Below are 14,987 nucleotides of genomic sequence, written 5' to 3' on the forward strand. Positions count from 1 at the left end.
TTTTTCCTGAGGCTCCTGAGGCCACCCTGAGTCTTCGGAGAGGGGCGGCATATAAATTAAATTAATTAAATTAAATTAAATTAAATTAAATTAAATTTAATTTAATTAATTAAATTTAATTACTTAATGCTAATGTTCTGCTTGCCAAACTACGACATCTGGCTTCAGAACACCGTGTACCCTCATCTTAGCTTTAGAGATCTAATCTTTGGCTCAGGAGAGCAACACAGAACAAGGCATTCCTTCTTATCAACATGGCTGTTTTTGGCTGGCTGATTGTTCTTTCTCTCCTATTCCTCTATCTCTGGAAGAGCCAACGTCCCAAAGGTTTCCCCCCTGGACCATGGAGGCTGCCACTACTTGGGAATCTGCTTTATTTCAGTACGAGGTTCCCTCTGAAGGAGCTGGATCAGGTAAGGCTTTTTATCCATTCTCATGTTAAACTGGACAAGGTGAATCTGTCAACATTTTTTTTGTTGCTGAGGAAACAACTGAAGAAGAGACAGGTGTGGTCGTTTAACTTTGCTACGTGAGATCCGATATCTGCTTGGCTCAGGATTTAGAGAAAAACATATCGAATCTTTGGGACATGTGAACAATCCCTGTCATTTGAGGGTGGAGGATTCCTCATTCCTAATTGAATCAAACTTCTGAAAGATTCATCAGCTGGGAATTTTTTTTTTTAATTTGATTTATATGCCGCCCTTCTCCGGAGACTCAGGGCGGCTTACAATGCGCTAAGCAATAGCCTTCATTCTTTTGTATATTTATACAAAGTCAGCTTATTGCCCCCACAAACTGGGTCCTCAATTTACCTACCTTAGAAAGGATGGAAGGCTGAGTCAACCTTGAGCCTTGGTGAGATTCGAACCTGCAGTAATTGCAGGCAGCTGGTCTTAATAACCATCTTAATAACAAGGTGCCTTAGACCACTGTACTACCAAGGCTCTTAATTAAGTTTGCCTTTGAAGTTTTCAAGTTAAACACTGGCTTTCCAAAACCTGCTGGAGAAATTTGGCACTGTAGAAGGTTAAAGAAGGCTTCTGTTTGTCTGCATCAATCAATAATGTATGATTCAGGTGATTCCCCACCATGTGGATCAGCTCTATTTGTTCCTACCCCCCCCCTGCCCCCTCCTCCCCAAATACTGTTTTTCATGTTGAAAGAATATAAAGAAATGAAACAGTGAGATAGAGTAAAGGTAGATCAATAACAAGTCTATTTCAGGTAGTCCTTGGTTAACAACCTTTGGTTAACAGGACAGGTACAGACTTCAACAGAAAGTCGGAACGGCAGAAAGAAAGAAAAAACACTACAACAAGCCTGCTTTCCCTGCATGAACCAGAAAGAGGGCTGAGGAAATATCTACAGACCCCTCACATCAGTGGTGAAATCCAAATTTTTTTTACTACCGGTTCTGCGGGGGTGGCTTGGTGGGCATGGCAGGGGAAGGATACTGCAAAATCTCCATTCCTTCCCCACTCCAGGGGAAGGATGCTGCAAAATCCCCATTCCCTCCCCACTCCAGGGGAAGGATGCTGCAAAATCCCCATTCCCTCCCCACTCCTGGGGGAAGGATTTTGCAAAATCTCCATTCCCACCCTACTCTGGGGCCAGCCAGAGGTGGTATTTGCTGGTTCTCCAAACTACTCAATATTTCCGCTACCGATTTTCCAGAACCTGACAGAACCTTCTGGATTTCACCCCTGTCTCACATCCTGGACATAAACTGTTTCAACTTCTCCCTTCAGGATCGCGCTATAGGGCATTGCATGCCAAAACATCTGGACACAGGGACAGTTTTCCCCCCTCATGCCTTCACTCTGTTGAACACCTGACAAATGCTTAATTCTCCCAGTATTGTTTTATGTCTTAGGATATTTACTCATGTATTCATGTACTGTATTGCTATTCTTTTTCTCATCTTCTCATCTTTCCTACTACCTTCTCCTATTGGTATCTATGATTATCACTTGTATCTTATGATTAAGGATTGCAACTATGATCTATGATATATGACCTATCACTTTGTTGTTTGTAAGTACACTGAGAGCTTATGCACCAGAGACAAATTCCTTGTCCGTCCAATCACATTTAGCCAATAAAGAATTGAGAATTTTGTTCAGTGACCATTCAAAGTTATGTCAATCCTAAATGAAGGGACCTATGACATAAAATCATCTGCTACAATGTCCTACCTGTCAATGACTACTTCAGCTTCAACCACAACAATACACAAGCACACAATAGATGCAAACTTAAAAGTGAACCGCTCCAAACTCAATTGCAGAAAATATAACTTTAGCAACAGAGTGGTCAATGCCTGGAATGCACTACCTGACTCTGTGGTTTCATCCCAAAACCCCCAAAATTTTAACCTTAGACTGGCTACTGTTGACCTCACCCCTTTCCCAAGAGGTCTGTAAGGGGCGTGCATAAGAGCACCAGTGTACCTACCATCCCTGTCCTAATGTTCCCTTTAATTGTATTCATTTTATGTATTCAATTCATGCTTTAGTTATACTTATATATATTATCTAATACGTACTCGACAAAATAAATAAATAAATAAATAAAATGACACTCCTTGAGGTTGCAGTACCACAGTTTCCCTGTGGTCACATACCCGCAGTTGGACATTCAACAAATGCCTCATAATTATGAGAGCCAGTGTCCTGTGGTCATATGACAAGCAAAGTCAGGGGGACTGGAAACCCACCTAACAAGTGTCTTGCTTAGCAACATAAATTTTGGACTCCATTGTGTTTAATCCCAAGTAATTCCCTGATGCCTCTATATGCTAATATTCCAAATTACTTTGTTTCAGCTAGCAAAAAAATATGGTCCTGTCTTCAGTTTCTACTTTGGAAGAACACCTGCAGTCTTCATTCATGGATTTACTGCAGCAAAGGTGGCTCTCGTGATACAAGGCACAGAATTTGCTGGAAGGACAGTATTTCCTATAACGGATGCCATTGCTAAGAAAAAAGGTAACTGAGTATAATTTCCAATTCTTTTTTTCCCCACCTATTTTATTTTATTTACAAATGCCTGTTTGCTCTCGATAAGAATCCAAGTTATCCTATTACCAACTACCAATGGTAGCAGGATATTGTTGTGGTCCGCCAGCAGCCTGCGGAGTTGGCAGCGGAGTCGGACAGTGAGGAGGCTGAGTCCTGGAGGCTGGAGAAGGCCTGGATGAGGGCTCTGCGTCTGAGGCAGAGATGGGGCTAGGGCCATCGGAGAGTGAGGTGTGGACTCCAGAGCCTCCAGAGACTGATAGGAGTGAGGCAAAGGAACAGGAGGAGCCTGTTCCTAATGCACGCATGAGAAGAGCTGCCGGAAGGCAAGAGCAGCTCAAGCAAAGAGGACAACTTGGGAGTAGGGCCAAGAGATGATTGGCCCCTCCCATAAGGCTTAAAACTGACCAGCAATGCCGTTTGGGCTTTGCCAGAAAACAACGTTGGTAGCTTTGTCTTCTTCTTCGTCTTCTTTGTATTTATTTTTGTATCTGGGACTTCTGAACGTTTGCCAAGAAAGGCCTTTGGCAGTTTGCCTAATTGGACCAAGGTTTGAGATAGGACTGAGGAATTTGTGTTGGGAGGAATTTGCTTTAATTTGGTTGAATGACGCTGGGAACGAAGTAATTCTCAGCTGTTCGAATAAAGTTTGTTTTTTCATGGACTGATTTTCCTACTTCTTACTTGGGCCTGGGTCACAACAGATATCCGTTATCGAGTTACCAATATCCCTTTTATTCTGCATTCTGGAGCGCTGACCAAAGGTTTCCAGCAAAACAGAATAACAAGGACCTTGTATGAAAGGACCTTGGCGGTCTTCTAGTCCACCCCCCCTGCTCAAGCAGGAAATCCTATACCATTTCAGACAAATGATTGTCCAATCTCTTCTTAAAAACCTCCAATGTTGGAGCATTCACACTATCTGGGGGCAGGTCATTCTACTGGTTAATTAGTTCCTTAGTTCCAGGTAGCATCTCCCTTTAATGATTTTCACCCACTGCTTCTTGTCCTACCATCAAGTGCTTTGGAGAATAGGTTGACCACTCTCTTTTTTGTGGAAGGCTGCTATCATGTCATTCCTAGTCTTTCTTTTCACTAAAGTAGATATGCCCCATTCCTGCATCCATTTTTTTATATGTTTTAACCTCCAGCCCTCTAATCATCTCTGTTGATCATCTCTGCACTCTTTCTAAAGTCTCCACATCTATTTTATATTGTGGTGACCTAAACTAGATGCATTATTCCGAGTGTGGTCTTACCAAGGCATTATAAATGGTTACTAACACTTCTCGTGATCTTCTCATGAAAGAAAGAAAGAAGAATCTCTTGAAGCGTTAGAATGATCTTCCTAATTGTTACATGAAAAATTGTAATTTGTTCATGGACCAGAAAAACAACTCGATGTATTTTTCTTGCCATGAGAACTGTTCATTAGTTTAGCATTGGTAGTATAATTTTAGTAATGCTTTGTTCATTTACTGATGTTTGTCATATTTGAAAATACACTTTTGCTTTAAAAATAAATAAATAAGTAAATAAATAAACATGAATGAGTGTTGGTTTTTTCCCCCAGGTTTGCTGACATTAAGATATGGTGAAGTATGGAAGGGGCAAAGGAAGTTTTCACGGATGCTTTTCAGAAACTTTAGATTGAGCAAAAAATCAGTGGAAGAAAAGAACCTGGAGGAAACAGCTTATTTGATTCAAGCGTTCACTGATAACATGAGTAAGCTCTCCTGGGACAGGATGGGATGGTTGGGAAGTTGTCATTCCAGTGTGGTTGTTGTTTCCCATTGAGCCCAACTGAGTTGACCTCAAGGATGACCATTAAGTGTGTGTATTACAGCAGAGTAGGAGGATCTTAGGATTCTGGTTGGATAAAATTCCATGTCCCATTGACCAAAATAAGATACATCGTTCATTTTACCTCTGTGTTTGTAATGTTTGTAGAGCAGGAGTGTTATAACATTCTTGGTGGCAACCTGAAAATTAGAATTCTGAGAATGCTTTTAATTGTTGATAGGAATTTGGGGAGAAGATTAATCTACATAAAATGACTAGCCGAGGAAGCATAATGTTGTGGCCCACCAGCAGCCAGCAGAGCTGACAGCAGATTCGGACAGTGAGGAGGTTGGGGAGGAATGTGGGCCAGTCCTGGAGTCTGGGGATGGCTCGGACGAGGGCTCTGCGTTGGAGGCAGAGAGAGGGCCAGGGCCATCTGGTAGTTATGTGCTGCCTCTGGAGCCTCCAGAATCTGACATCAGTGAGGCAGAAGAACAGTGTGAGCCTGTTCCCAGTGTGTGCATGTGCAGAGCTGCCAGAAGGCAAGAACAATTATGAAAAAAAAGGGTGAGTCGGGAGTAAGGCTTGGAGATGATTGGCCCCTCCCATAAAACATAAAAGAGGAGCAAATGTACGTGAGCCTTTGCAGGAAGCAATTAGTTCCTATGGTCAATTCAAGATCTAAGAAGTCCGTTTGATTCTGTGCTCCATTTGGCCTTGCAAAATTAATGGACAATTAGGTCTCTGACAGCGTTTCAAGGGAGATAAAGGTGGGTGTTTATCAACATTATCCTGAAAGACTGTGTCATCTCTAGCAGACATCTGTCAGAATGTTTAGATTTTAGCAAGATTTATTCGTTAGAAAAAGATAGAAAATAGCAGATATTATTTGACCTTCATGACTCCTTTGCATGAAAGTTCGTTGTGAGCTGATCCAAGAGCTGGAATCTATAGTGGACTTATGACAAAAAGTGACTTATGTCCATTTTTCTCACTTACGACCACTCCAGCATTCCAATGGTCACGTGATTTACACTCGGATGCTTGACAACTGACTCATATTTATGACAGATGCAGCTTCCCAGGGTCATGTAATTATTTTGCAATCTTTAACATGCAAAGTCACCGAAGAAGACAGATTCACGTAACAAACGTGGCAAGAAAAATTGTAAAATGGGGAAGGATTTAAAAAGAAAGATCCAAATTTCTCACTTAGCAACATAAATTTGGGACTCAGTTGTGGCCGTACATTGAGGACTACCTGCATGTTGTATTCTTCTGCTGATACCTCTGCAACGAGTAAAATTGCTTAGAGGATTGCGTCTTATGACTCTCCTAAATAAACACGCAGGAAGAATAAATCTCTATAGAGATTGATTTCCTTTCATTTTGTTTCACAGGTGTTCCTTTTGATCCTTATGAGTTTCTGGACACCGCAGCCGCCAATGTAATTTGTGCCATCATATTTGGGAAACGTTTGGAATATGACAACCGCTTCTTCAGGACTCTCCTGGATGAGATACATCAAGGTTCCAAAATGACGGCGGGACCTTGGGCCTTGGTATGCTTAACAACAATTCTGAAGATTGTTTAATTAATCCACAACCAGGGGTGGGTTCTAAATTCTTTTTACTACTGGTTCTGTGGGTGTGGCTTATTTTGTGGGCGTGGCTTGATGGTCATGTGACAATTCTTTAGGATTTAGCAGAGGTACTGATCTACCAGGCTTTTAACTGCTTGCAGAGCTGTACCGGTCTACCCATTTGTTCTTGGAGCGTTCCGGTTTACTCATTTGTTTTTGGAGGCACCGGTCTACTCATTTCTTTTTGGAGGCAGTGGTCTACCCATTTATTTTTGCAGGCACCGGTCTACTCATTTGTTTTTGGAGGCACCGGTCTACTCATTTGTTTTTGGAGGCACCGGTCTACCACCACACTGCCTTTTAGCACTGATCAGCTGTAGGGCGGCCCTTTGAATCCCCGCGGCAAGAGTTTTTTTCCTTCTAGCCGATCATCTGGGACTCAGGAGGCAGCAATAGATTGGGGGTGGGGCCAAATAAAAGGTAAGAATAACGCGCAGGGTAGGCAGAGGGGCAGAACCAGTTCGGCGATGTCATATCATCACTGCTACTGGCTCAGCGGAACCAGGCAGAACCAGGAGGAACCCACCACTGTCCACAACTAATTGCAATTTATATTTCCATATCTCACTCATTCTGGAATGTTTTGGTTTTCAATTGCAATTAGAGCAGTATCTCACCAGAGCGTAAGGACAAGTGAGTGGAACTGCTGTGTGAAGCAATTTGGTCCAAACTTGCAGTTATCCCAATTTAATTATTAAGTCTAGTTTTGGTACTGAGATGTATCCTTATTGGGCCATTTGATTCCCGATCAAATTGAGAATAAGAGATATTACAAGCTATCCTGATTCAAATTCATGCACAAGTGGCCATTTAAAAGTTCCATAGTTCACACATTCTGGAAACTCTGTGGGTTTCCTGAATTTAGAACAGCATCTCACCATCTGTCAGAAATGGTGTAGGATCTCCTGTTTGGGCAGGGGGGTTGGATTACATGACCTATAAGGTCCCTCCCAACTCTGTTAATTTGTTAGAGAAGCAAAACATCTTCACCAGAGAGCAAGGACAAATGGGTGACAAACTACTGTGTGAGTGATTTGGTCGAAACCTGCAATTATCCCAATTTAATGAGGGCCAGTTTCTATACTGAAATTTAACTTTATTGGGACATTTGATTCCCAATCAGTTTGGGAATGAGAGATAACAGCAGGGATTATTTTTCCTGCTCAATACATCCTGCAAAGAAGCCTTTAAGGTAAAGGTAAAGGTTCCTCTCACACATATGTGCTAGTCGTTCCTGATTCTAGGGGGCGATGCTCATCTCCATTTCAAAGCCGAAGAGCCAGCACTGTCAGAAGACGTCTCCGTGGTCATGTAGTCGGCATGATTCAACGCCAAAGGTGCACGGAACGCTGTTACCTTCCCACCAAAGGTGGTCCCTATTTTTCTACTTGCATTTTTTACCTGCTTTCGAACTGCTAGGTTGGCAGAAGCTGGGACAAGTAATGGGAGCTCATCCTGTTACGCGGCGCTAGGGATTCGAACTGCTGAACTGCCGACCTTTTGATCCACAAGCTCAGCATCTTAGCCACTGAGCCACTGCATCCCTATAAAGAAGCCTTTACCACAATCCAATTCAACCATGTTGGTTTTTCTTCTGTTTGCTGGCAGCTTTACAATGAGGTGCCCTTGGTAAGAAATCTTCCCCTGCCCCACCAGACAATATTAACAACTGCAAAGAAAATAGATGTCTTTATTCAAAAAGAGGTGGAAGAACACAAGGTGACCTTGACTCCTGGAGAACCTCGTGATTTCACTGATGCCTACTTAGAAGAAATGCAGAAGGTAGATGGTTCAACTGGCAGATCTTTCTTTTTCCTGTGGTTTTGACATTGTCCCTTAGGAAAGTGCAACAGAAACATTTCTTTTCTAGAGATCTACTTTCTACCTGGTACTTTGAATGTTTTATAGCCCCAACTAACTAGGGCACCCCCCCTCCTTTTGGGCACCAGGGACTGGTTCTGGGGAGAAAGGTTTTTCCATGGACAGGAATGGGTGTGGTTTTGCATGCTGCCTCCTATCTCATGGATGGGGCTTCACTTATTTGCACCACCTGGTTTCTGGCATGCCGAGGCCCCATGCTAGTCCATGGACCAGGGCTTGGAGACTCCTAAACTAGAGTAGGTCTTTAGACCAGGACAAGGGAGAAAGTCCCCTATGCCAGCTCTGTGGGATCTTTATTCTCTTCCTGAACTCTTTCTATCATAAGGGGTTAAAAGTCTGTAGAGATCCTCAGTCATCCAGGTCATGGTTATTCCAAAGGTGCTTTTTCAGGAGGCAACTGGACTTTCTTGTTTGTCTTTGAAGACATTTCACTTCTCATCCAAGAGGTTTCTTCAATTCTGAGCTGAAGAGCTAAACAGTTTGGGATGAACCCCCTTTGAATGGTGTAGGAGTAGGAATGGATTTCCAGAGAAAATAATTTGCAGACTACAGGAACCATTAGCACTAGTCAGGTGACCCTGAGGACACAGATAAACCTCCTAGTGCTTCAACAACCCTCTAAAAGGATGCAAATGGGATTCAACCGGAAGTGTCATGACGAGACAGTCAGGGATTAGTGGGCTTTAATGAGCCTTGCAAAATCTCGGGCTGACGAACTACTTCAAACTGGATCTGTCTGTAGAGACAGGGAAGAAGGAGAGGCACCTCAGGAGACCAAGCGGAACAGGCAAGTTCCTTGGAGGTCAGAGGAAACTCTCCCTGACTCTGCAGCAGGGGGCGGCGGCCATTGCAACCGCCAGTAAACTGGGGCAACTGGACCAAGCACTGTGCAGGAATGGAGAACTGAGCGGAACATTGATGCCGGGTGAGTGACGACCAACTCATAGGCAGAAGAGAAAAAAAAAGAGGAGTACTTTCAAAATAACTATAAATGTCCTAGCGGTATAACAGTGGCTAATAGGTATGGCGAAAGGACAGAAGAAGAAGATTAAAGCTGAAGCTATAAAGTGATAAAACCTGATTAGAAAATTGATTATTGGATTTAAATATTTGGAGAACTTTAAAAAATTAAAAGAATTAAGAACCTGAAAAGATCTATCTCTAATTAGTGAATTTTAAAGGAAGATTAAAGAATGAAGAAAAGCCTGCAATAGAAAGGACCAGTTAAAGATTTTAAATTGAAATTGAATTGGAATGTAAAGTTGGAATTTGGACTTTGTAAATTTGGACTGATCTTTAAATTGATTTGGTGCATATAAAAGTGAAAAAGAAGAAGAGGAAAAAATAAATAAGACTGTTAAAGTGGATTGCAAACAAAATGGATACTTTCCTAGACTGCTAATTACAATTGTGGATTGTAGAGAGCCATCTTCAGGAGAAAAAAGGTCATTACAACATTGAATCCTTATTTTTGGGGGAAAAAACAAACCTTGAACTTTGAAAGGGATAACAGCTGTGAATTTTTAAGGAGGCTTTGTTTGTCTATAAGCACTTTAACTTTGATGATTAAAAAAGGAGGACTACAACACAATTTGAAATTGGAATAATATCAACCTAGAAAGAACAAAATGGTGCAGGAAGTTAAGGAAATGATGAAAACGATGTATTTATCATTGAAAGTGGAAATAAGGGAAATGACCACAATGTTGCATGGCAAACCGAAACTTGATGATCAAAAATTAACTTAGAATACATTCAAGCTGACAAGGAAGCAAACAATGAGAAGCAAGAAAGAGAGACTGTCAATAAAGAAGAAGATAAAGACAAAGAGATTGATTACGGAAAATTAAATGATTATGTGAGTAGTAATAATAAAAAAGACAATTTTAAAGATTACATTGGGATTAACAATGGAAGAAATAGAAAAAGGAGAAAGAAGCAAAGAAAAAGAGGGTGTTATAGAAAGAACATAAAAAAACTTAAATGATTGCACGGCGATTATCAGTGGGAAAATAAGAAAAAGGGAAAAGCGATGGAAAATAACGAGAAATGCAGGGCAGAATAGAAGAGTTTATGATTTTAAAATACAAAATGATTACACTGGGATTAATAGTGGAAAGATAAGAAAAAGGGAAAAGAGAGCTCAGGACTTTAAAGCACAAAAGAAAAGAAGGGGAAAGAAAAAGAAAAAAAATCAAAAATAGAAAGGGAGAAAGAAATGGAAGAAGAATATGTGGTATATGAAATGAATATTAGAGAAAAGATGAAATTGTGATATTAATTAAGTAATTTAAAACTATATGGATGTATGTAACAATTGGAATACTTTGAACTATATATTTGGAATTATTTGGATAAGATTTATACTTAATTGGTGTTTATAAACATGTTGAATTGTATTATTTGGAACAGAGAGAATTCAGGGAAACAATTGAGAATTGTATTATGTTGTATCATTTGAATTAAGATTTATACTTAATTGATTGAGTATTTTTATTTTTTTTTTATTTTTTTTATTGAAAAAGTTTTTAAATATTGAGTATTTTTATTGAATATCTTAATTAATCAGGGAAATTATAATAATTGGAATATCTTTAAGATAAGAGATAAGAACATAAATTTGATGAAGTAATAGAATGTAATAATGAATTAATTAAGTTAATATGAAGTAATGGTAAAATGTATGGAAGTTTAAGAACTGAAATAAGACTTAGAAATATTAATAAGTTTAACATATAAGATTGTAATAGTTGGGACATTTGAGTTAAGATTTATACTTAATTGGCTTTTATTAATATGTTGAATGGTGCAGAAATGTAATATAATTGTATTATTTGGAATAGTTGATAAATAATTGGGGATGGTATTATGTTGTGTGAATTCAAATCTAGAGGTTCAAATTTTAGGGAGGAAAAAGAAAAATTGAATTATATCAGGATTAGAAGTTAAGTTAAGATTAAGATATTGGTTTCTTAAAATTAGAGAAAATAAATGTTATTCGAAAAATTCAAATACATTTATGACCAGGTCAATATTTTATTCAGAAAAGATGCATTATATGTTTGTCTGTATGTTTAAAAAATAAAAAAAAAACTTTACAAAAAATAAAATAAAATAAAAGGATGCAAATGACCAGCCGTCTGCAAGGAATATAAATCCTTCCATTCCCCACTATCCTGTCAGAGCTGAAGAAGCTTCTTGGATGAGAAGTGAAATGTCTTCAAAGAAAAAACAAGAAACTGTAGTTACCTCCTGAAAAACCACCTTTGGGACAATTATAATGGGTTGTTACTGGAAGAAATTATTGGTACACTTTTAGTCATCGTTCTCAGAATGAATTCCAGTGTTTAAATGGATGTTATCAACACTATTAAAAAGGATATGCAACTGGGAGAAAATCCTTTTTTCCATTTGATATTCATATTTCTTGTTTTAACTGACAAAAAGCCAGAGAAGAAAGCTTCAGGCTTTGAAGAACAGCAATTACGAATCCTATTGTCTGATCTATTTCTGGCTGGAACAGAGACAATGGCCGCAACTCTTCAGTGGATATTGCTCTATTTGGTGGCCTTTCCAGAGATTCAAGGTACGAAATTATGAAACAGTCTTCTTGTAATAGTAATATCTGCTCTTATTGTGGAAAGTAAAAAAAAAAGGATCCTGAATTGGGGGTCATTTTCAGGGCTGAGAATTCAGCTGCACTCTGCTCAACATCTGGTGGGCACTTGGTTGGGAAGTATATCAGATATGTTTACACAGAGCCAGTAAATGTTCTTCAGAGTGTAACCGACCTATTTGTTCCACAGAGAAATGCTGGAAAGAAATAGACACAGTTCTGGGAAACAAAGCAAGTCTGAAGTACGAAGACAGAGGAAAATTGCCCTACACAAACGCCGTCATTCATGAAATCCAGCGCGTTTCAAATGTTATTCCTCTTGGACTACCTCATGCACCCATTAAAGATGTGCAGCTTTTTGGATATAAAATTCCCAAGGTAAAAAAAAAAAAAAAAAAAACTCCCAGAAACCCGTAATTGTTTCCCATAAAGTAAAGTGTGGGTGAATCTGCAGGTGTCCATCTGTGTCTTCCTGACCTGTGTCTGTGTAAGAGCAAGAGAAAGCAAGAATTGAGATCTCTTTCTTTTTATCAGAGTTTCTTGCAGAAATTAAATCCAGAAAGCACACACAGGCAGACTGATACAGCAGGATTCATTAATTTCTTTATATACATAATAATACATGAAGATAAAATGTACAATACCAATATAGAAGATTCTTCCAATGTAGCAGTTACAACACAAGACAGGAGAGAACAGTTAGTTTCATTTCAGCAGAGCACACTAGTTTCAGTTTCTCTGCACAGACTCAGAAGCTGCAGACTAAGACATGCCCTGGCTCCAGTGTGTCTCAGCTCCCAAACAGTCCTCATTGGCTGACTTAATTGCTGTGCCTATACATTGGCTGACCTTGTTACCATGTCCTATTCCAGTTGATGAATATACTCTGACACTTTTGAACTCCCCTTTATTAAAGTAGTATAGACCTATTGACCCTTTTTTCTGTGGGGTGCTTTGCAAGATGACACAATTTCAATGTTTTCTGAAGACCTTGTAACAATGATGTTTCTTAAATCTCAGGCATTCTCATTTAGGAATGGTATACGTGGGAATAGAAATATGTTTTCCTACTTCTGAGTTCCTCTCTGCTTGATTCCGTCAGTCCCCCTTGTACTTTTTCACCTGCATCTGCCATTCTCCAACCACATCTCAATGAGGTCTACCTGGAAGCTCATTCAGAGCCATGTCTGACAACGAGGGCTTTCCTCAATGTGACATACCTCTCTTGGCTTCTGCAGGACACCATGGTTTTCGTCAACATCCAGTCTGCCCATCGTGATGAATCCCAGTGGAAGTTTCCCAATGAGTTCAACCCCTCCAACTTCCTGAATGAAGAGGGAGAGTTTGTGAAGCCGGAAGCCTTTTTGGCATTTTCAGCAGGTGAATTTCTCAGTTTCAATCTCCATCTCCATCTCCATCTCCATCTCTGTCTCTGTTTCTCTGTCTCAGTCTCAGTCTCAGTCTCAGTCTCAGTCTCAGTCTCAGTCTCAGTCTCAGTCTCTGTCTCTGTCTCTGTCTCTGTCGCAGTCTCTGTCTCTGTCGCAGTCTCTGTCTCTGTCTCTGTCGCAGTCTCTGTCTCTCTCTTTCTCTTTCTGTGATGGAGAAAGAATTAGACAAGTAAGTACCTGATCTCTAAGGTCAGAATCAGAGACGAAAAGAGGAACTGAAGCGAGAGAGGAAAAAAGTGAAGATTGATTTGAGAAGGTGAGTCTTTTAAAGAATAAAGCATGCCCCCCCCAAAAAAAACAACCCTCACCAACTTTGGCAATTTAGTGAAATTTAGGATCATTTTGGGAAGGGCCAAGATGGCTCCAGTGATTGGAATAATTTGTCAACCTTCAGCTGTCTGAATGGCTCCTCTTTCCTCTTTGCCTTTTCAGGACCGAGAGTCTGCTTAGGGGAAAATTTGGCCCGGATGGAGCTCTTCTTCTTCTTCACCAGCATTCTCAGAAATTTCCAATTATCATGGCCAGATAAATCCCAAACTCCAGATTTTACACCACACATGGGGATTACACAGTTCCCGTCTCGCTTCAAGGTGTTGCTGAAGTGTCGCCAGCCCTGTGAAAAGGTGTAAGTGAGGATCTACAAAACAACTGATTCAAGACAATCCCATTCTCTGCAACAGCCAGTGGCCACCTCTGCTTCAAATTCAGCACAAAATCATTTTAAAAAAAATATAAATAAAATGCTATCCTATACAAAACTATCCAGTGGATGACCGGTCTTATTTATATTTTTTTTCTGATGATGAATTTCATTTTCCAAGTCTCTTCTCAATTTCTTTAAGATTACTGTCCCAAAGGTGCTTTTTCAAGAGGCAACTGGACTGGTCTAGTTTTTCTTTGAAGGTGTTTCACTTCTCATCCAAGAAGCTTCTTCAGCTTCTTCTTCTGTTGGATGAGAAGCGAAACGTCTTCAAAGAAAAAACAAGAAAGTCCAGTTGCTTCTTGAAAAAACAACCTTGGGGCAACCATGGCCTGGATGACTGAAGATCTCCGTAGGCATTTAATCATCATCATCATCATCATCATCATCATCATCATCATCATCATCATTAATAACAAGATCACCATTGGTCAGCTGCAGAAGGCCACCTTACTGGGATCTGCTCGCATAATCCGCCGATACATCACGTAGTCCTAAACGCTTGGGAAGTGTTCGACTAGTGATTTCTGATATGAAATCCAACATGGTTATCTCGTTTACTGTGTATACTGTCATTTTTGTGTAAATAATAATAATAATAACAACAACAACAACAACAACTTTATTGTCATTGTACATGTATACACAATGTATACACATACAATGAAATTCACTGAACACCCAGAGACCAGGTCCAACACACATAACAATCCCCAAACACACTCCCATCCACCACAATTCCCCACCCCTAAACCACCCAAACATCCACACAACAGACCAAGTAATGCTGTCCAACAGCTCACTGATGGTGGCCCTTTAGTTCATTGTTGAGTGCAATTATAGCTCTGAGATAAAAACTATTCAGAAAAGGTGTGGTCCGAGTTTTATTTTTTTATTT

The 14,987-nt window shown here is 40.0% G+C and overlaps 1 protein-coding gene across 1 annotated transcript; it reads left to right on the forward strand.

Annotated features, from left to right (window-relative positions):
- Window positions 1-254: 254 nt before the first annotated feature.
- Window positions 255-14,304, forward strand: LOC139323513 (cytochrome P450 2J2-like). Its single transcript, XM_070952900.1, has 9 exons — window positions 255-413; window positions 2,828-2,990; window positions 4,594-4,746; window positions 6,203-6,363; window positions 8,053-8,226; window positions 11,773-11,911; window positions 12,132-12,319; window positions 13,180-13,321; window positions 13,822-14,304. The coding sequence occupies exons 1-9, from the start codon at window positions 255-257 to the stop codon at window positions 14,016-14,018; spliced, it is 1,476 nt and encodes a 491-aa protein (XP_070809001.1). The 3' UTR covers window positions 14,019-14,304.
- The last annotated feature ends 683 nt before the right edge of the window (window positions 14,305-14,987 follow it).

The sequence above is a fragment of the Pituophis catenifer genome, unplaced genomic scaffold (genome assembly GCF_029215685.1).
Source record: "Pituophis catenifer annectens isolate HBS135680 unplaced genomic scaffold, rPitCat1.0.hap2 SCAF_13, whole genome shotgun sequence".
NCBI classification, from domain to species: Eukaryota; Metazoa; Chordata; class Lepidosauria; order Squamata; family Colubridae; genus Pituophis; species Pituophis catenifer.